Raw genomic sequence first — 22,610 nt, 5'->3', positions numbered from 1 at the left:
GAGCTGCATTCTTGAACAACTGCAGTCCATATGGTGTTCGTACACCCACAGTGCTGTTTGGAAGGGGGTTCCATGATTTTAACCCAGTAGCAGTGAGGGAACAGCGATATAGTTTCAAGTCAGGATGGTGCGTGACTTGCAGGGGAACATGCAGGTAGTGGTGTTGCCAAGCATCTGCTGCCCTTGTCCCTCTAGGTGGTAGAGGTTGTGGGTTTGGAGGTGCTGTCAAAGGAGGCTTGGCGAGTTGCTGAATTGCATCTTGGAGATGGCACACACTGCTGTTACTGTGCGCCGATTGTGTATGGAATGAATGTTTTTAAGGTGGCTGGAGTGCTGATCAAGCGGGATGGTGTCGAGCTTTTTGAGTGTTATTGGAGCTGCACTCATGCAGCCAAGTGAAGAGTATTCCATCACCCTCCTGATTTGTGCCTTGTAGGTGGTGGTCAGGCTTCGCGGAGTCAGGTGGTGATTCACTCACTGTAGAATTCCCAGACTCTGACTGGCTGTTGTAGCCACAGTATTTATGTGGCTGGTCCAGTTAAGTTTCTGGTCAATGGTGTCACGGTCCTGTAGTTTTTTCAGGAATATGCAATTTGCCTTTCAGGCATGCAAGGGATCAGTATTGCTTTAAGAGCTGGCAAGCCTCAGGAGTTATAAAAAGGTGCATTTTCGGTTGCCGTTAGAAACAGCCATTTAGAGACTGCGATTGAAAGGGTGCATTCTCGTTACCATAGATGTAGCCGCTGTGAGTGAGTCTGATGCGATACATTTGTTACAGTTCTGTTTTGAACTGGCTTAGTAGTTGAAGACAGTTTGTTCTAACAGACACAGACAGAAAACACAGCTGTGATGATAGCACCTGGAAAAAGAGCTCTCAACCATTTAAACTGAAGGAATAGGAATTTAGTCTGTTTAATTATTATCTCTCAAAATTCTAAAAACATCAAGCCAAAACAGGGATCTCTGGTAATTTAAATTGAAGAAAGGGAAGTTAGACTGGGACAATCTTTTATCCCTCAAAAACACTAAAGTCAGATTGATTCTGTTGAAAGTGTTTGCAAGTCGTTAATTGTTGAAATTCGCTGGAGAAGGAAAGCAACGTCCTGTGAGGATTTCGAGCAACATCCTGTGAGGACTTCAAGCAACATTGGACTGTAAATTTGCAAGGACTGTATTTTTTTCCAATTTTTAAATGTTCATAGTGTTTAAGAATTTAGTTCTTCTAATTAAAGAGTTAATTTATTGATTTAAAGACACCTGGTTTGGTTAGCCTCATTCGGGGGTTAATAGATGGTACAATTTGATTGGGTCTTTCTTTAATTTGGAAAGTTTTAAATGATATGTTAGCTGATCTGTGAAGCGATGGGATTGAATTAACAGTGCGTTAGCCCCACCACAATCAGAATCGTATATTTTGATTGGGGGCTTTGACTGGAGCGGTCGGTTGTAACAATGGTAACTCACAGACTGTTGATGGTGGGTGATTCAGCGACGATAATGCCGTTGAACATCTCCAGCATCTCTTGTTGGAGATCGTCATTGCCTGACACTTGTGTGGCATGAGTTACTTGCCACTTATCAGTCCAAGCCTGAATGTTGACCAGGTCTTGCTGCACGCAGGCACGGACTGCTTCAGTATCTGAGGAGTCGTGAGTGCTACTGAACACTGTGCAATCATCAGTGAGCATCCCCCACTTCTGACCTTATGATGGAGGGAAGGTCATTGATGTAGCAACTGAAGATGGTTGGACCGAGGACACTACCCTGAGGAACTGCTGCAGTGATGTCCTGAGGCTGAGACCGTTGACCTGCAACAACCACGATCATCATTTGTGCTAGGTATGCCTCCAACCAGTGGAGAGTTTTCCCCCTGATTCCCATTGTCTTCAGTTTTGCTAGGGCTCTGTCAAATGCTGCCTTGATATCAAGGGCAATCACTCTCACCTCACCTCTGGAATTCAGCTCTTTTTTCCATGTTTAGACCAAGGTTGTAATGAGTTCTGGAGCCAAGTGGCCCTAGCGGAACTCAAACCGAACATCAGTGAGCAGATTGTTGCTGAGTAACTGACACTTGATAGAACGGTCAATGACACCTTCCTTCACCTTGCTGATGATTTGAGAGTACACTGATGGGGCGGTAATTGACCGTATTGGATTTGTCCTGCTTTTTGTGGGCAGGACATACCTGGGCAATTTTCCACATTGTCGGGTAGAATCCAGTGTTGTAGCTGTACTGGAACAGCTTGGCTAGTTCTGGAGCACAAGTCTTCAGTACCAGAGCCGGAATGTTGACTGGGCCAATAGTTTTTGCTGAATCCAGTACCTTCAGCCATTTCTTGATATCACATGGAGTGAATCGAATTGGCTAAAGACTTGCATCTATGATGATGGGGACCTCAGGAGGAGGCCAAGGTGGATAATCGATTCAGTATTTCTGGCTGAAGATGGTTGCAAATGTTTCAGCCTTGTCTTTTGCATTGACGTACCGGGCTCCCCCATCACTGAGGATTTAATTGTCCACCACCCTTCACAACCGAATGTGGCAGGACTGCAAAGCTCTGATCTATTGGTTGTGGGATGGCTTTGCTCTGTCTATCGCTTGCGCATGCTGCTTCTGCTGTTCAGCACGCATATAATTATGTGTTGTGGTTTCACCAGGTTGGCATCTCATTTTTAGATATGCCTTGTGCTGCTCCTGGCATGCTCACCTGCACTCCTCATTGAACCAGGGTTGATTCCCTGGCATAATAAAAGCAAAATAGTGCAGATGCTGGAAATCTGAAATAAAAACAAAGTGCTGGAAATAACTCAGCAGGTCAGGCAGCATCTGTGGAGAGAGAAGCAGAGTTAATGTTTCAGGTCTGTGACCTTTCATTAGTACTCCGGGTTCTGATAGACGGGACTATATGTTCTCTACTCGAGCCATGTGTTTTTAAAAATTTTACTCTGTTCGTTAGCATTTTTGCTCTCTTGCTGTTCTAACATTTTTTTCTCCACTCATTTTGTGCCCTTTACAAATTTTTATTATGGCTGCATTTGCTGACAATGAAACCACGAGGTGGTGCAGTACTTGCACATGCGCAAATGCAGGCTCTTCAACTGGAACGTCAGTGTCTGTGACGTTCAGACAGCTGCCAGGATTAAAGATGGCGCTGTTCAATTTATCACAGGAAAAGCTCATGGCTAGATTGTTCTAGCAAACTAACCTTGCATTAATTTGGATGGGAGCCCCGTAATATGCTATTATGTAATTATAGGATACTAACTGTAATCCTTAGAACCATTTAATATTCCACTAATCTTATTAAATACAAAAGGAATTTTATGATTGAATTTCCATTGGAAGATAGTGAATTGGCACCCCGATCAGTGGAAAAGAAAATCGGGCAGAATTTAAAATGTGTTGCCAATTCGTTATTGTGATTCGTTTATATGACTGACTAGGACTTATTTCCCCCGAACGCAGCTACTAGCTCCCGTCTGACTGGCCCCTCTTTCTTCCCCCACCCCCCCCTCCCAGCAACTTGCTTTCTCCCTCTCCACCCCATCAGCTGCTTTCTCCCCCTGCTCCCCACCGGCTGCTTCTCCCTGCCCCACCCCAGCCGCTCACTCCAGACCTTACTGCTCTCCCCCCACCCCCCAACTTCCCTGGCCGATTGTTCCCTACTCGTGCCACCCCACTCTCCAGTCCTTTGGCCCCCCCCACAACCACTAGTTATATGCGGCGCCACTTCCCTCCTCTCAGCCACTTGTTCCCACGTTTCATCATTCTCCACGCGCTGCCCGAAGAAGCAAGGCAGGCCACAAGGGGTGACAAGGCAACGTAGGAGCGAGTGTCCGAGAGGAGGGAAGCAGCGCCACCTAGAGCTAGCGGCTGGAGGGGGCCGGCGGGGAGCGAGCGGCCGGAGAGCAGTGTGTTGCAAAGCGAGGAACAATTGACCAAGGGAGTGGTGGGGTGGGGAGCAGCGAGGTCTGGAGCAAGTGGCTGAAGGGAGGAAACGTCAAGTTGCCGAGGGGTAAGAGCTGCAGCCTCAAAGTCTCCCATTCAGCCGCTTCCTCCAGCCAAGTGGAGGGCTGGATACCCGATGGCGCTTTATCGCGCAGCGCGAAGTTGGACCAGGTGCGGATGCGCAATGACATCATCCCGTGCATGTGCAATTTAGTCCTGGCATGATGCAGCTGCACATGTGCACAGCTTGGCGCACTCTGATGACGTCAGCGGGCTGCTGCGTTGTCAGGAGTCACTTTGTTTTATTATTCTGTTAATGATGTGTTGCCGAAAGGTGGGTGGAGGGGGAGGTAGAGAAGGCTTATGCTGGTATCAGGGAATTTTTATTTTATTGCCTAATTGTGTATATGAGCATTATTCGATCATGTTACATCTGCAAAAGGGCTCGTAATGAGTGAATATTGAATGTAAGTGAGGGGAGGTAAATGAGGTGCAGTAAAATGGCTATGCACAGAAGATAATGCAAGCAAGATACAATGATTTGAAGAGTTCCATATAAAAAAAACTCAATTCAAATTTTCTGAATAAAGCAGAAAACCGCAGAAGCTGGAAATCTGAAATAAAGATAGAAAATGCTGAAAACATTCTCCAGGTCAATCAACATTCTGTAGAGTGAACAAAGAAGTTTTCTGCTCTCGCCACTGAATTTCTGATTGATCTGAAGAGTGTTTCCACATCTTTTGTTTCAAATTTTCTGCAATGTTTAAGAATTAACTTTTCAGGAGACTAGCCAATCTCCAGTATATAGTTTGCAAGGCCAGTCATCTAGTTGAACATAGCAGGCAATGCATTCTTATTTCTGATATTTGATCATTTGTTTTCTACGCCATCATAACCTATGACGTTTCTGCATATGTGCTTCAGATGGAGTAGCAAATCTATTAATAAGTTAAATAACTAGACAAATGATGTGTGTGAGCGATCAAATTGTAATCTTTGAATATTAGATGACTTCAGTAGTTCTGTAAAGTAGTTTTATTTTCAAATGAAAATGTGAGCTAGGTATTCATGCTTGCTGATAAAGATTATGAAAAAATCTTTGTTTCATTCTCCAGATCTGAAGATTGTGAACTAAAGTTGTAGCAAGACATCAAAATGCCTTTCAGAAAAGGTACGCAAGAGTAACTATTAATAAACGTATAAACAAACTTTTATTAAGAAGGTGAATTGGACTCTCCCCGCCAGTGCCTAGTGTACTGCCTGGTTTGTGTTGAGTTAGTCATCATACTGCATGTTTCTATAATTGGCAATGTGTGGGGGGGGGGCATTATTTCATAGGGCTCCTACTCCTGGTTATTGCCCAGTCACCTTTACTGGAAGTCAGCATGTAGGAATATGGGGGAGAGTCGGATTAAGTTTGGCTATGATTATGTCACAGTTTAAAAACCTGTTGCCACTCACTGTCTTATGTTACCATGTTTCTACAGTGTGTACCTCAGCACGGGTCCTGTAGAAGCAAAGGGGAAATTGGTGGGGGTGAAAGGTGAAATTTAGATTTATCCTTTTAATTCTTTTTTCTTTTCCAGTTCATATTCTCGTAATCCTGCTTGTTGCAATAGTGTTTTTGATAGTTGTACACCATAATCTAATTAATGTACATGAACTTTTGAGGAAGGAAAATTCAGGTATGTAGCAACATTTAATGATCTGTGTTCCAGCTCATTCATAGCACTAAGTTTTGTATGTGTCAGCACCTTATTTATAACACTTCTAGAGTTCTGCTTTTAATGGGCTATATCTGTCACATTGCATTCCTACTTCAAAAATAGATCTGTCTTTTATGAATAAGAAATGAACGTTGTAAATGGACAAAAGAATGACTCAGTGCAAAAAGATGTATATTCACTTTGTTACGATCCCAATAGTGACCATTAACATTTAAAAAGAGAAAGTTAAATTCCCAGTTATTACTGAAAGAATTACACCACAGTATTTCACATTTTAAACAAAAGCTTTACTGTACAAGGGTTAAACAAAGCAAAACACCACTGACTTAACACTGCAATTTGGAAATACATACTTTAAACTTAAAAATCTTAATTGCACACTTCCATTTGACTTTTATTTCCACCCCAAGAGTTCCCCTATACACTACAGGATCTTGGCAGTTTGTTCACTTCTCCTGGGACCAATCCAAAGTGTACCAGAGCTCTTAGGAATTCACTTTGATTTTCCTTAATTTCTCAGCTATTTTCTGGGATATCAGATCTCCTGGATCTGGACTTCTCAGCTTGAGCACGGAGCTTACTCAGAACAAAAAAAACCCTGGTTCCCAATGGCCTCTTTGCTCCAGCTACTTTCAAAGCCAACAGCTTTCCAAAATCCAACTGCTTTCTCTGTCAACAAGCACACAGATCAAAACAGCAACAGACACCCCCTGCATCAACTATCTCCATAGCAATGTGGTACCAATGGGATGTCCCAGATAGCAATTTATACTAATTATTTCCTACTCCAAATCTTCCCTTTGTTCTGGAAAACCATAATAATTTAAACCTCTGATTGAGGCAGCTGCAGACACACCGTATCCATCAAGAAGTTCCTATTCTTTAGGGTCTTCACACTTCCCATTATGACCTTACTAAATACATATGGGCCACCCTTTGATTTGTAACCACCCTAGGTTTGTTTGCCAGCTTCTTAAACTAGGTGTTTCATTCGTCTTGCATTAAAAAAAACTAATTCCCAAATTAAAAGTCACCTCTAGAAAATTAATACAAGCCATGAACCAGGTGATCGTAACAACTTAGATGTATAAATACCCAATGTAATTTGACAAGCATATCTATTAATGGTCAACACATCTGAAAAGTGGTGTTGCCTGTTCCATGATCTTGCAATCACCACTCACTTATCTTGTAGACTTGCGTTAATATCATATGCAAAAGCATTTGTGTTATACAGTCAAATAGTTAAAATACTCATTTGTTAATTTTAACTGTTGTAAAATGGTAATACATCCTGACTTTAGTTTTTAGTATCTTACTAACAAATTGTGTTGCCCTGAATGATCTTTGTTCATACTAGATTCTTTTCAGCCAATTGGCTGTCCAGCTAATACAACAAAGAGAAAACAAGTTTGTATTCATTCGATTATTACAAGAATATTGTTATTTATCTGCTGAACATCAGTTGAGTGACCAGATCTAATATACATAAAGAACAATGTTAGATTTAGTAACTATTTATTAATGTTATTTCACTTTCAATCAACAGAAAATTAAAACAGTAAGTAATTACAGTCATAATTCAATCAAATATACATGGGATATGTTATCATGTTCCTGGCATTTTTAAAGGAACATAACTGACTGGATCCTGTTTTTAAATAACCAGTTATTGTAGGAATCACAATCTAGTCACTGAGAAACTAGAAGTGCCCATTTTTGCTCTCTGACAGCTGGTATTAAAGAATTTTAAAGCATTATCTCCCCACTTTGTAAATTGTTTCCTCCTATTCTTCAATTTTCACATTGTAGAATCAAGATATGGTGGAGTACAGCCAGGTAACTTTCAGAGGATTACAGGAGAGAGAACTGGTGAAGAGATTCCAATTCTAATCCCAGCTGTAGAAGAGCGACTTGGAGGTGTAATAGCAGCTATAAACAGTATATATAGTAATACCAGGTCAAATGTGGCCTTCTATATAGTTACTACAAATGATACCATTGGTCATTTAAGGTAAACTTGTGTTTTTTGTTAATCTTTTCAAAAATATTTCAGATCTGTTTATGTTCTGCATTTTGTTTAATACGAGACTAGAATTAAATAATTATAATTAATCTTGCCATTTGATTTAGAGCCTGGCTTCAAAAGCAAGAACTGATGGGTATCAAGTATAAAATTCTTGAATTTGATCCTCATATTTTGAAAGGCAAAGTACAAGTTGAGGCTGATTCGACGGAAGTAAAACCAGTGAGTAATGGCTTTGTGTGTGTGTGTGTGTGTGTATTAAGTATAGAATATAGAAAGATACCATTTTGCTCATTGTGCTTGTGCCAGTTCTTTGAAAGAGCTATCCAATTAGTTCCACTCCCCTGTTCTTCCCTCGTGGCTCTGCATTTTTTTCCTTTTCAAGTATATATCCAATTCCCTTTTCAAAGTAACTACTGTATCTGCTACCAGTGCATTCTAGATCATAACAACTGACTGCATAGAAGAAAACAAATTCTCCACATCTCTGCTGTGGTCCTTTGGCCAATTACCTTATATCTGTGTCCTCTGGTTACCGACCCTTCCACCTGTGGAAACAGTTTCTCCTTATTTATTCTAGCAAAACTTTTCATAACTTTTAACATAGCTATCTAATCTCTCCTTAATCTTCTCTGTGTTAAGGAGAAAAATCCCAGCTTCTCTAGTTTCTCATCTCTGATAGCATTCTAGTAAATCTTCTCTGCACCCTCTGCAAGGCCTTGACATTCTTCCTGTAGTGTGGTGCCCAGAAATGGACACAGTACTCCAGCTGAGAGTTAACTATTGATTTCTAATGGTTTAGCATAACTTCCTTGCTTTTGTACTCTATGCCCCTATTTTTAAAGCCCATGATCCCATATGATTTTTTAAATTTCCTTATCAACTTGTCACACCATCTTCAAAGATTGGTGTATGTCAATTCCTTTTTTAATTCATAATATCAAAATGTAGAATTACAATTGCTAATTTTAAAAAAATGTTTTAAGGAGGACCAAAAATGTACAACTTTAAATTCCACTTTGCTCCTGACCTTCATGTTTAGAATTCAAAAAACTTCCTTCCAATTTATGACATTTTAGTCTTTAGGTTTTGAGATGCCAAGGTTAATAACCTGGATTTAATCAGTTTCAGGGCCATTGATCTTCATCTTTGTCAATGAGTTGATTGAAGGTGTAGGGGAAACTGTTTGATATAAAGATATGTGTGGCTGTTGGGACCATAGATAAAAGCAGATTACAGGCAGATCTAATGCAAAGGGGTAATTGGCCTGCATCTGGCAGATACTGACTGAGATTTTGATGAAAGTCAGAATGAGAAAAATAGTCCAAAGTAGCAGCTGCTTTGATAAAATCTGCATATACAATGCTCTGCTTTGCAGGAAGATTTAACAAGTAGCTATACATGCTGAAGGAAAATTAATTCCAAATGGCAGTTGGATTCAAGTCGGGCTAGGGTATGCTGCCTCATTCAATTTTCTTGCCTCTATCTCAGCAGTGCACAGGAACGCAAGAAACTTTTTTTTACATGGTTTCAACATGTGCCTCAGTTTGAGGCAAAGGTGTGTGAATGGAATGATTGAATAAAATTGAATAAATTAGGTGTTAAAAGCAACATTCCCTCTAAGCTAAGCGGCTGTGCAACAACCCGAAAGTTCCTGCGCAGGCCACGCACAAGTCACCCCCTTTAAATCACTGCTTGTGTGCGGCCGCACAAAAAATTTAAAGGGGCCCGCAGTTAAACAAGTTGTCTGCACACTCCACAAGATTTAAAGGGAACGTTGGTTGCAAGACCTGTTTAAAACCTATTTGCTCTTGCCTGTCAGTGTGAAAACTGGAAATAAGTAACGACTGCAGATCAACAGTGATCTACCATATTTGGATGGTGTTACCACTCTCTGATAGTTACCTGTTTAAGGCAGTGAGTAGCTGAGTAGAGATATGAGAATGGATGAATACCATTTGCTTTGTCTGATTGTGGACAAATGATTTTGTATGCAGAACTTTCAGAACTCATCAATTTTCATTGCCAATTTTCTCCTCCTCTCTCCAAAAACTTCTTGCTAGGTTACAGTTCAACAGGTACTGGGCACCTGACCCAAATGGCCATTATCTGTATGCTAAGATAATAGATTGCAGAGTGCATAATAGTGCAACATGAACCTGTTCTCACCTGCTAGCCAAACAAGTGCACTTCCAGCAGAAATTGATGAATACCAGTCAGCCTTGGGAAGTGCAGATATTTTCCCTTCCTTATCCTAGATGCAGAGCTCAGTAGTAGTTTCCATACAGCCACACTTTCTGAGATCAACCAACTCAGGACAAACTAACTAAGGATCAAACCTGGGACTTTCTCTACATCACCCATTTAATCTTAGAAAGGAAAGTTATGAATAAGAATTCACTGATCTCCAATACAGCAAAGCAAACGTAGTCTAACCATTCTCACTTCCCTACACGTCAGCCTTTTTTGCTCTCTATCAGTTCTCTCGACTCCAATGTGAAACAGTGGAGCATTAGCACTTGTAGAACACATCTACAGAATAAGCCTCAGCACCAATTCTGGCATTGCCTCAATCACTTACATTGGTACTGGTCATTCAAAAGTAATGATACAGGATAGGGGTTACAATAATAGTAACTTGGTGATGTGCAACTGTGCTATTGATCTATAAATGATGGGACCATGTGAACCATTGCCACCTCTTGCTGAGTCCTTTAATGCTACTGACCTTGCCAAATACAATGATAATTCCCAGGCATGTGGAAGGGAAGAGTGTGAAGATATGATGCGATGATCCATTATTTGCTGTCCTCCAGACAATATTCTCCCATCCCTGCAAGGCAAAACATTGTATTCCTTTGGCTGTTTGATTGTTTTGGTCTATACTGATCCCTAATGACCATTGGTTCCATTCTTAAAAAGCTATTTGTTCGCCTCACTCCTCACACCCCACTTCAAGGAATTAGTAAATTTGGCCTGTATTACTTTTAATGGAGGTTATTTTACATATACATTACTTTGGTAGGTGGTTTGGGAGAAGGAAGAGTTTCTGCTAATTGCTAATCTCTCTTGATGTTAGCTTTGTCTAGTAGAGATCTGACTCCTTTTTCCTAACATTTAAATTTAATTGGTATGTAGAAGTAGAACTCTGCATAAAACTGCACAGAGCAGCAGCACAGGAACCAGCATGTAGCTCCAGCATGCTGATCCTGTGTCACTCCATATGGATACCAGTCCAAGTCAGAGTCTGCAACTGTGTACATTTTCTATGCCTCTCAGCATTTTGTGGGCCAGTTGTATTAGCACCTCAATGTATCATTGTGAAACAGTTTTGAATGGACATGAACTCACAATCAGAAGAATAACTTGAGAACATGGTTGTTGACTGCAGACTGGAAGAGGTATAAGGTGCCTCCAGAACAATTTTGCATCGTTCATGTTTCACATGGTGCATAGTCATGTTTAAACTTGTCCAAATTTAATTTTGAATCTTTTTTATGTTAGTTGAGAAGATCTGACTCCTTTTTCCTAACATTTAAAATTTAATTGTTATGTAGAAGTAGAACTCTGCATAAACTGCGCAGACAGCAGCACAGGAACCAGGATTGTAACTCCAGCTTGCTGATACTGTGTCACTCCATATGGATACCAGTCTTCAAGTGGCACCTGTAGATTAACCGATCCTTTGAAGATCTGGTTCATGTTTCCTTCTGTATTTTTCATGTCTTCCATCTCAATCTCTTGATGAGCAAGATAACATTATATGTATAATCAGTACAAACTTAAGATATAAGGATAACTAAGATGAAATTATCTTATAATACTTTCCAACAAAGATTAACTGTAAAAGACAACATTTTATCTAGTATTCAAGATAAATGCTTGCTGGTATATCATTGTAGTTAACTTAGATCATGCTACTAATTGAATTAGAATCAAACAGTAAAGCTCATATCTTGATTATTTATCATTGTTTTTAGTTGACTTTTGCGAGGTTTTACCTACCAATATTGATTTCTGGCACAGAGAAAGCCATTTACCTGGATGATGATGTGATTGTGCAAGGTAATCTTTTGCTTTGCTCCTATTGTAATCATCCGAATATAACTAAAAGAAATGTGAACATACAGTGCATTGAGTAGAGGAATTATACTTTTATGATTTCGTGAACTGGCTAATGTGCACTGGATTTCTGGTTTGAGAACGTTGCATAACATTTTAATTTTCAGCCATTACATTTACTTATTTAAGGCAGCTGAATTTATAGCAGCTGCATTTCCATCATTACATCACTTTATGGAGGTAATTAGCAAAAGTTAATAAATAAAAAATCTTTACACAGTCCTATGTAAATGAAAGCTTCTATGTTTGTTTGTTGTAGATGACACAGCATTCCAAAATTAATTTATTGCTTGGAGCACTTTGAGACACTTCAGACTATTAAAACACCATATAAATATCAGCTTTACTTCTTTTTCTTTTGCACTCGGTGCATTAGGAGACATCCGTGAACTTTATGACACTGAACTAAAGGCAGGTCATGCTGCAGCATTTTCTGAAGATTGTGATTCTGTATCCTCCAAGGTGATGGTTAGAGGTGCAGGAAGTCAGGTATTTATTGTCCAGTGCAGAATTTGCTATTGGGAAAATTAACCAATCACTTGACATGTGATGCATTAAAGGTTACTGAGATCTATCAGAAATTATGCTGTTTCACTGTTTTGATCTGGTTTTGAACTGAGACAGGGGTAATGAAGGTCAGATATTCACTATGAAATGGTCATAGAGTCATAGAGAGATACAGCACTGAAACAGGCCCTTCGGCCCACCGAGTCCGCACCGACCATCAACCGCCCATTTATACTAATCCTACATTAATCCCATTTCCCTCTCCCATCTCCACATTCCCTCAAATTCTCCTACCACTTACCTACACTAGGGGCAATTTACCATGGCCAATTTACTTATCAACCCGCAAATCTTTGGCACGTGGGAGGAAACCGGAGCACCCGGAGGAAACCCACACGGTCACAGGGAGAATTTGCAAACTCCACACAGGCAGTACCCATAACCGAACCTGAGTCGCTGGAGCTGTGAGGCTGCAGTGCTAACCACTGCGCCACTGTGCCGCCCAATGGTGTGGAACAATAAGCTTGATTGTTCTCAAATCAGGTAGATTAGTACCACCCTAATATTTGGTATTATTTATAATGTACCATTCATTTTCCCTTCCCCCAACCAAACTACAAGTGAACCTGTAACTTGAAAAGCAGGGTAGTTCATAATAAGCAACAACCACCCATTTATACTAACCCTACGTTAATCCCATATTCTCTACCACATCCCCACCATTCTCTTACCACCTACCTACACTAGGGGCAATTTACAATGGCTAATTTACCTATCAACCTGCAAGTCTTTGCTTTGGGAGAAAACTGGAGCACCCAGCGGAAACCCACGCGGTCACAGGGAGAACTTGCAAACTCTGCACAGGCAATACCCAGAACCCGAACCCGGATCGCTGGAGCTGTGAGGCTGCGTTGCTAACCACTGTGCCGCCCGTTCAGTCCCGACAATCCACAGATCGCCTAACATATCACACTAAACTTTCCAAATTAAAGAAAATTACAGCCGAATTGAACCACCTATTAACCCCCCAATTGAGGTGAACCAAACCAGGTGTCTTTAGATCAACAAATTAACTGTTTATTAGAAAAACTAAATTCTTAAACACTACTAAGATAAAAGCAACATTTAAAACAAAATAGGAAAAATTAGAGTCCTTGCAGATTTGCGCTTCCCGATGAACAATCCTCTGATTAAAATTCACTCGCACTCTTCTCGAGTCCGATGAGGAAAGGAAAACAATCCGATATCTGAAGCTTCTAACTTCTCTTTCTTCCAGCGATGACCACAGCAGATCAACAACTCGCAACCACTTTCAATAGAATAAATCTGGTTTTAGAACTTAGAGGGATGAACAATAGTCACAGTTTAAATTAACGAAGAAATCTCTGTTCAGTTCATGCTGGCCAAGCTGTCTGTGTCTGTTACAACAGTCTGTCTCAATAAAAAGCCAGTTTAAAAGTTAATCGCAACATTATATATCGATCCTCAATCCCTGAGTGGCTGTATCCAAGGCAACCAGGATGCATCTTCTGAAGCTGGTTGGTTCCCTCTCTATGGTTGCACTTTCTCGGTAACTCCTGAGACTTGCTTGTTCAGTACTGATCCTTTGCTGTCTTAAAGACACATTGCATATTTCCCCCCCAAAAAACAATAGGATCATAACACCTCCGCCCCTGGCGAATTATATGCCATTCCCAAAATGCGTTTCATTACAAGGTGTAAAAAAAAATACAAATTGAAAAAAACGCTAAAGTTTTTTCCTGCATTTACAGATATACAATTTTACAAAAATGGTAAGATTACAACAACAAGTTGCACTATTTTCGGCTTTAAATTTTCAGATGGTTTTCCCAATTAACCCATTTCAAATTTCTAAGCATAGTCTTCCAGTTGTTTCATGTTTTCCTTCCAAGTGCCCCTATTGCCCATCACCTCAAAGAACAAAAGAACAAAGAAAATTACAGCACAGGAACAGGCCCTTCGGCCCTCCAAGCCTGCGCCGATCCAGATCCTCTATCTAAACATGTCGCCTATTTTCTAAGGGTCTGTATCTCTTTGCTTCCTGCCCATTCATGTATCTGTCTAGATACATCTTAAAAGACGCTATCGTGCCCGCGTCTACCACCTCCGCTGGCAATGCGTTCCAGGCACCCACCACCCTCTGCGTAAAGAACTTTCCACGCATATCCCCCCTAAACTTTTCCCCTCTCACTTTGAACTCGTGACCCCTAGTAATTGAATCCCCCACTCTGGGAAAAAGCTTCTTGCTATCCACCCTGTCTATACCTCTCATGATTTTGTACACCTCAATCAGTCCCCCCTCAACCTCCGTCTTTCTAATGAAAATAATCCTAATCTGCTCAACCTCTCTTCATAGCTAGCGCCCTCCATACCAGGCAACATCCTGGTGAACCTCCTCTGCACCCTCTCCAAAGCATCTACATCCTTTTGGTAATGTGGCGACCAGAACTGCACGCAGTATTCCAAATGTGGCCGAACCAAAGTCTTATACAACTGTAACACGACCTGCCAACCCTTGTACTCAATACCCCGTCCGATGAAGGAAAGCATGCCGTATGCCTTCTTGACCACTCTATTGACCTGCGTTGCCACCTTCAGGGAACAATGGACCTGAACACCCAAATCTCTCTGTACATCAATTTTCCCCAGGACTTTTCCATTTACTGTATAATTCACTCTTGAATTGGATCTTCCAAAATGCATCACTTCTAATTTGCCCTGATTGAACTCCATCTGCCATTTTTCTGCCCAACTCTCCAATCTATTTATATTCTGCTGTATTCTCTGACAGTCCCCTTCACTATCTGCTACTCCACCAATCTTAGTGTCGTCTGCAAACTTGCTAATCAGACCACCTATACTTTCCTCCAAATCATTGATGTATATCACAAACAACAGTGGTCCCAGCACGGATCCCTGTGGAACCTCAGCCAGGTCTACTGCAAAGCTAGGAGCACTGACCACTACTGGGTTCGCTATTCTCTGAGAAGTTTCTCGAGTACCCCTTAACCTATGTGCGTCACTTGATACTGGGAAACCCTGCTCAGTGTAACAGAAGCTGACTTTTTCTTATCTTGGGATGGCAAAGGAATTTGACAGTATCCCTCCAACACATTTGTCTCTTTCAGACACATGATGTTGTCCACTCTGTCCATACAGTCTTCTAGATGGGAATTTGGGTAGGAGTCTGCCTCCTTTACCGCAGTGGCTTTTCTATAGTCTATGCAAGTTTGAGCTGACTCACCAGGTTTAGGTATCAGGGCCACCTGTGAATTCCAACTGTCCTGACTAGGTTCATCTTAGCTGCCCTTCAGCATGCGTTGTACCTCTGCTTCCACTTGGGCTTGTCTGTCTGGACCTAAGGGGCAAGGGATCTTGTTTTAAAGGAATGGTACCCCCTATACCCACATCATGTGTGGCTAAGGGTGTGCATCCTGGCTTATCCCTACACACTTTTTGAAACGTTGTGAAAAGCCTGGTTAGGTCTTCAGCTGTTTTGCCTCAAAGTGCGAAAGCATCTTGTCTATAGCCATAGACAAGCGTATAGCCATTCTGTATTCACTAATCTGATAGTTGGAGGTTCAATCTGAGAATTTCCTAGGCCTGCTTCAGCCTCATCCTCACTATCCTTTTCCTTCTCAACAGTCCCGATTGCCTGACATACCTGTACTGGTTTATCCTCCTCCCTGCAATAATATTGCTTTAGCATATTGATGTGACACAACTGGTTCTTCCAGCGATCAGGGGTGTCAATCAAGTATTCTACCTTACCTACTCTTTTGATCGCTCTATATGGGCTACTGAACCATGCTTTTAATGGTTCTCCATTTAATGGTAAAACCACTAATACTTCATCCCCTGGTTGAAGATCACAGACTTTTGCATTCTTGTCTGCCCATTTTTTTCACATTGGCTTGGGATGCTTTAAGGTGTTCCTAAACTTCTGACGGTAAGCTTCAGGGACTAACTCATACGCAGCGAGAATAGCCTTTTTTGCCATCTCAATCTGCAGAAGTCTCTTCAGGAAGTATGGCATAAACTTCATGAGCTCTGCCTACCAACCTGCCCTGCATAAGCAACGTTCAGCTTTCTTTCGGCCATTTCATCTGTTTGGCTATTTTTTCAAAAGATATGAAAAATGCCTCTACGACCCTTTCCTCGAACTTAAGAAGATCCTGTATAAATTTAAACAACTTTTCGCTGGGTCCTGAGCTAAATTCAGATTCTTCCTGACCTGAATTTTCCCTGGATTTAAGACCTTTGTCTTAGTTCCATCTTTTTTAACTGAAACTCCCTCTCTCCCTGTCTTCCAGTTCAAGTTTTCCTTATTGCTATTGCCGTTTCTTTTTCGGTTTCAAGTTTTTTCATTTCTAACTGAATCCTCATCAATACCACTGCATCACCCTCTGACCTAATACTTTCTTGTTCCTCATATTCCTCTTCATCATCATCTTCTACTAATTCCAGATGTTTGGCTATTATGTCAATTATCTCTGCTTTTTTAACACCTAATTTCAATTCCAACCCCAATTTTCTGCTAATTCTTTTAATTTATTCTTAGTTAAAGTTATCAAGTCACTCAGGGAAACATTCTGCTTTCCCAAAAACTCTGCTTCAACCAGCCATTACTACGGTATAGACTGTACCATATTATACAACAAACCTGTTTATTTTAATTTTCTTTGTAATTGGTGTTAGATTTAGATCCCAACCATCGAGCTTCCAATTGATATCCCAGACACAAGAGTAATTAATATGATGCCAAATGCGAGCCCTCCAAATTGGTCTGAGTCTGATCCCAGATGCGAGCGAGCTCCCAGGCCTCCTCCTGAAGTCCCCATCACAGATGCCAGACTTCAGCCAATTCGATTCACTCCGCGTGATATCAAGAAACAACTGAAGGCACTGGATACTGCAAAAACTATGGGCCCTGACAATATTCCAGCAATAGTACTGAAGACCTGTGCTCCAGAACATGCCGCGCCCCCAGCCAAGCTGTTCCAGTACAGCTACAATACTGGCATCAACCCTGCAATGTGGAAAATTGCCCAGGTATGTCCTGTACACAAAAAGCAGGACAAGACCAACCCAGCCAATTACCGCCCCATCAGCCTACTCTCAATCATCAGTAAAGTGATGGAAGGTGTCATCAACAGTGCCATCAAGCGGCACTTGCTTAGCAATAACCTGCTTACTGACGCTGAGTTTGGTTTCCGCCAGGGCCACTCAGCTCCTGACCTCATTACAGCCTTGGTTCAAACATGGACAAAAGAGCTGAACTCAAGAAGTGAAGTGAGAGTGACTGCCCTTGACATCAAGGCAGCATTTGACCGAGTATGGCATCAAGGAGCCCTAGCAAAACTGGAGTCAATGGGAATCGGGGGGAAAACCCTCCGCTGGCTGGAGTCATACCCAGCGCAAAGGAAGATGGTTGTTGGAGGTCAATCATCTGAGCTCCAGGACATCACTGCAGGAGTTCCTCAGGGTAGTGTCCTAGGCCCAACCATCTTCAGCTGCTTCATCAATGATCTTCCTTCAATCATAAGGTCAGAAGTGGGGATGTTCGCTGATGATTGCACAATGTTCAGCACCATTCGTGACTCCTCAGATACTGAAGCAGTCCGTGCAGAAATGCAGCAAGACCTGGACAATACCCAGGCTTAGGCTGATAAGTGGCAAGTAACATTCGCACCACACAAGTGCCAGGCAATGACCATCTCCAACAAGAGAGAATCTAACCATCTCCCCCTTGACATTCAATGGCATTACCATCGCTGAATCCCCCACTATCAACATCCTAGGGGCTACCATTGACCAGAAACTGAACTGGAGTAGCCATATAAATACTGTGGCTACAAGAGCAGGTCAGAGGCTAGGAATCCTGAGGCGAGTAACTCACGTCCTGACTCCCCAAAGCCTGTCCACCATCTACTAGGCACAAGTCAGGAGTGTGATGGAATACTCTCAACTTGCCTGGATGGGTGCAGCTCCAACAACACTCAAGAAGCTCAAGACCATCCAGGACAAAGCAGCCCGCTTGATTGGCACACCATCTACAAACATTCACTCCCTCCACCACTGTTGCACAGTAGCAGCAGTGTGTACCATCTACAAGATGCACTGCAGCAATGCACCGAGGCTCCTTAGACAGCACCTTCCAAACCCGCGACCTCTACCAACTGGAAGGACAAGGGCAGCAAATACATGGGACCACCACCACTTGCAAGTTCCCCTCCAAGTCCCACACCATCCTGACTTGAAACTATATGGCCGTTCCTTCACTGTTGCTGGCTCAAAATCCTGGAACTCCCTTCCTAACAGCACTGTGGGTCTACCTACCCCAAATGGACTGCAGCGGTTCAAGAAGGCAGCTCACCACCACCTTCTCAAGGGCAATTAGGGATGGGCAATAAATGCTGGCATAGCCAGTGACGCCCACATCCCATGAATGAATTTTTTAAAAAGTACTTTTGTAGGTGGACACAGCAGCAGATTTGTGCACAGAAAGGTCCTGCATACAGCAGTAGGATAAATAGCCAGATTATTTGTTTCAGTGGTATTGGTTGAGGCATAAATATTGGCCAGGAGACAATAAGGGAAAGGTAATCCAAACATATGAACAGGAGAAGGCTATTTAGCCCCTTGAGCCTAATCCACCATTCAGTGGAATCATGGCTGATCTGTGATCTAACTCCATATACCCACCTTTGTCCTATATCCCTTCATACCTTTGGCTAACAAAACTCTTACTAATTTCAATGTTAAAATTAACAATTGGTCTAGCATCAGAACACTTTGAAAATAATTTTGTCTGCCATTTTGATTCTCAGTAACTGAAATTGTTACATTTCAAAATAAGGTTACTAAAATAGTAATTTTAAAGAAAAATCACACGTTTCATTCACTCTATTTTTGTGTTTTCTAGAACACATATTTGGGGTTCCTTGATTATAAAAAAGAAACCATTAGGAAACTTGGTATGAAGGCGAGCACGTGCTCCTTCAATCCTGGTGTCTTTGTAGCTAATCTCACAGAGTGGAAGCAACAGAACATTACAGAGCAGCTTGAAAAATGGATGGAAATCAATATGGTGTAAGTTTACAATAGTTACCTATTGTATAAGTGTCTGTTTTCATAAGACAAAATCAGTTGTATTTGCAGTTCTGGTAACCTTCTGACCTTTATTCTTGGAGTAACTGGGGCATTTCATACTATTATGTTGCTGCACTAATATTAAGTAAATATAGTTTCTTGCATTCAATGAATGAAGGTATCATTATTCTTATGCATGTTGTATACTTTGTGATTTTCATTAATTATAGCAGTTAATTTGAATCCTGAAATTTGTAATTTATTCTTAAATAATTCACCTGCATAAGTTGCTGTTTGCAAATTTGGAGTTGTATTTTTTGTCTGATGTGAACACAAGTACTCAAAGTTCTCAAAAGTTCAGTGGTGCACAATGCTGTCTGCACAATTAACAGAAGACATCTTGATTCCGCTCCCTGCCCTCCACCACCACCTCCCTCCCACCCCTTCCACCCGATGACTCCTCATCATTCTGGGGCTTCTCGTTGACTAAAATCTTGGAATGTACCAATATTTGTAGAATTGTTCTAATTGACTCATTTTTGAGCATTCACCAACATAACTTATATAGTGCTGTTAAAGTAATAAAACATCCAAAGTGCTTCACAGGAGCATGATAAAACTAGATATGCCAGTGATGCCCACATCCCATGAATGAATAAAAAAAAATCTTGGAGGGTTGTGGGGCTGGAGGAGATTACATGGTGTGGCCGTGAAGGGATTTGAAAACAAGCATGAGAATTGTAAAATCAAATCGTTGCTTGACCACGAGCCGGTGTAGGTCAGTGAGCACAGGGGTGATAGGGGAACGGGATTTGGTACAAGTTAAGGCACAAGCAGCAGAGTTTTGGATGACCTCAAGCTTACAGAGAGTAGAATGTGGGAGACTAGCCAGGATTGTATTGGAATGGTTAAGTCTAGAGGTAATGAAGGCATGAATGAGGGTTTCAGCAGTAGATGAGCTGAGACAGGCGATGTTACAGAGGTAGAAATAGGCAGTCTCAGTGATGACACGAATATGAGTTCAGAAGCTCATCTCGGGGTCAAATATGACACCAAGGTTGCAAACAGACTGGCTTAATCTCAGACTGTTGCCAAGGGGAGAGATGGAGTCGCTAGTTAGGGAACGGAGATTGGAGCAGGGACTGAAAACAATGGCTTCAGTCTTCCCAATATCTAAATATTGGGAATGCAGGAAATTTCAGCCCATCCAGTACTGGATGTCTGATAATTCAGCAACAGTGGAGTCGTCGAGAGAAGTGGTGGTGAGGTAGGACTAAGTGTCATCAGCGTACATGTGAAAACTAACACTGTGCTTTCCGGATGATGTCACCGAGGGGCAGCATCTCATCCCTGTGGCCTCAGATTAATTTCTCAAGCAAAAAATAATATAAATTCAAGAATAAACTAACTTTTAAATGTATTATTTGTAGCTGAGTATGGAAGAAAAACCTTGGATAATTTTTAAGAGTATCTAAGCTAATTGTTTCACTACACTTCTTCCATCTCCACCCACTGCAGTGTCAAGTTAATACATATTTCATGCTCTGACAGGGAGAATTTGTATGGTGGTGCTCTGGCCGGCAGTGTTACAACACCACCAATGCTGTTGGTCTTCTATAAACAGTACTCATCCATTGATCCATTGTGGCATGTGAGGCATCTTGGTAAGTTTTCAGTTTTAAAAAAAATATTGTCTAACACAGCTGGAGTCACTAGAGCTATTATATATACTAATAGGGCAGTATGCTATATTTTCATTGATACTGTGATAGTGATGTATTACAGTATTGCAACTGAGCAAAAATTGTGCTCAAAACCTGATGATCTGCAAGCAAAAACAGCCTGTGGATGTTTTTTTGTTAATTTTTCAACAAATAAAAACTCTCACTTACACCCAGCTCAGGCATTATAGCTGAGCATCCCCATATGAACCATTCATATTGGCTATTTGAGAAATTAAAGAAATCTTGACCAAGGGCAACTGTTTGCACATACTGTTAGGAAAGAATAATTTTGTGTTGGCCGACATTAAGCTCAAGGGCATTTCAGCTCATTTATAACTTGATACAGTAGCCCAATACAGCAACAGCCCTGCCGTTGACAGTGGAGGCAGAAAGATAGCATTGTGCGTCATAAATGTGCATGTAAAGGCTACTTGCAGATAATATTGCTTTTAGGTAGCATTTGAATCATTTAAAAAAGGGAACATGTGGATATGGGAGGAATAATGATTCTAGGAGACAACTGAACACAGTATTCCAGATACAGTCTAAACAGAGCTTTATACAACTACCATAACTTCCACCCCTTTGTATTCCAGCCCGCTGAGATGAAAACTGATATTCCATTCGCCTTTTTAATTTTTTCATATTTATTTTAGAGATACAGCACTGAAACAGGCCCTTCGGCCCACCAAGTCTGTGTCAACCAACAACCACCCATTTATACTAACCCTACAGTAACCTCATATTCCCTACCACTTACCTACACTAGGGGCAATTTACAATGGCCAATTTACCTATCACCTGAAAGTCTTTGGCTGTGGGAGCAAACCGGAGCACCTGGCGAAAACCCACGCGGTCACAGGGAGAACTTGCAAACTCCGCACAGGCAGTACCCAGAATCAAACCCAGGCCCCTGGAGCTGTGAGGCTGCGGTGCTAACCACTGCGCCACTCCCGAATCTGCCCACTAGTTTTATTGATTTCTGTGCATGTACCTCTAAATCTATGTGCTTCTCCAGTTTTTAGCTGCTCATAATTTAGAAAATATTCTGATCTATCCTGGGTTAAATGTGGATGATCATCTTGTACTTCCCCATGTTGAACCCCAACAAAGCAGTTGCTGGAGCCGGAGTCAGAATTAGTTTCAAAAGTACAGCTTGTGGCAGGGGCTGAAAATGATGGCTTTGGTCTTCCCAATCTTTAACTTAAGAGAAATTGCAGCTCATTTAAGGCTGTAGGTTGGGTGGTGACAGCAAAGACAGTGGAGGGGTTGAGTATCATCTGCATACATGTGGAGCCTGAACTCGTCTGTGTATGATCAGGAGTAACATGTAAATGATACTGTCCAGTTTCTCTGGTACAAGTTGGTTTATCACTGGCAAATCTACCTTGGAAAATCTGGTACTGAAAGAGATAATAGACACGATGGAATGTTGCACATTC

At 41.5% G+C, this 22,610-nt stretch overlaps 1 protein-coding gene across 5 annotated transcripts in view; it reads left to right on the top strand.

Moving 5' to 3' along the window:
* glt8d1 (glycosyltransferase 8 domain containing 1) overlaps positions 1-22,610 on the top strand; it is a 30,472-nt gene that overhangs the window by 3,081 nt on the left and 4,781 nt on the right. For all 5 annotated transcript variants that reach the window (XM_068051924.1, XM_068051920.1, XM_068051923.1 and 2 more), the window contains 8 exons: positions 5,065-5,120; positions 5,536-5,634; positions 7,489-7,690; positions 7,810-7,924; positions 11,683-11,767; positions 12,201-12,313; positions 19,278-19,444; positions 20,996-21,108. In XM_068051924.1, coding sequence (XP_067908025.1) covers positions 5,105-5,120; positions 5,536-5,634; positions 7,489-7,690; positions 7,810-7,924; positions 11,683-11,767; positions 12,201-12,313; positions 19,278-19,444; positions 20,996-21,108 — 910 coding nt within the window. In that variant the 5' untranslated portion in view covers positions 5,065-5,104. The remainder of the gene's footprint in view (positions 1-5,064; positions 5,121-5,535; positions 5,635-7,488; positions 7,691-7,809; positions 7,925-11,682; positions 11,768-12,200; positions 12,314-19,277; positions 19,445-20,995; positions 21,109-22,610) is intronic.

This window comes from Heterodontus francisci, chromosome 19, assembly GCF_036365525.1.
Source record: "Heterodontus francisci isolate sHetFra1 chromosome 19, sHetFra1.hap1, whole genome shotgun sequence".
Taxonomy (NCBI): domain Eukaryota; kingdom Metazoa; phylum Chordata; class Chondrichthyes; order Heterodontiformes; family Heterodontidae; genus Heterodontus; species Heterodontus francisci.
The sequence above is the reverse complement of the archived record's forward strand: the minus strand, read 5'-3'. Positions and strand labels throughout refer to the sequence as shown.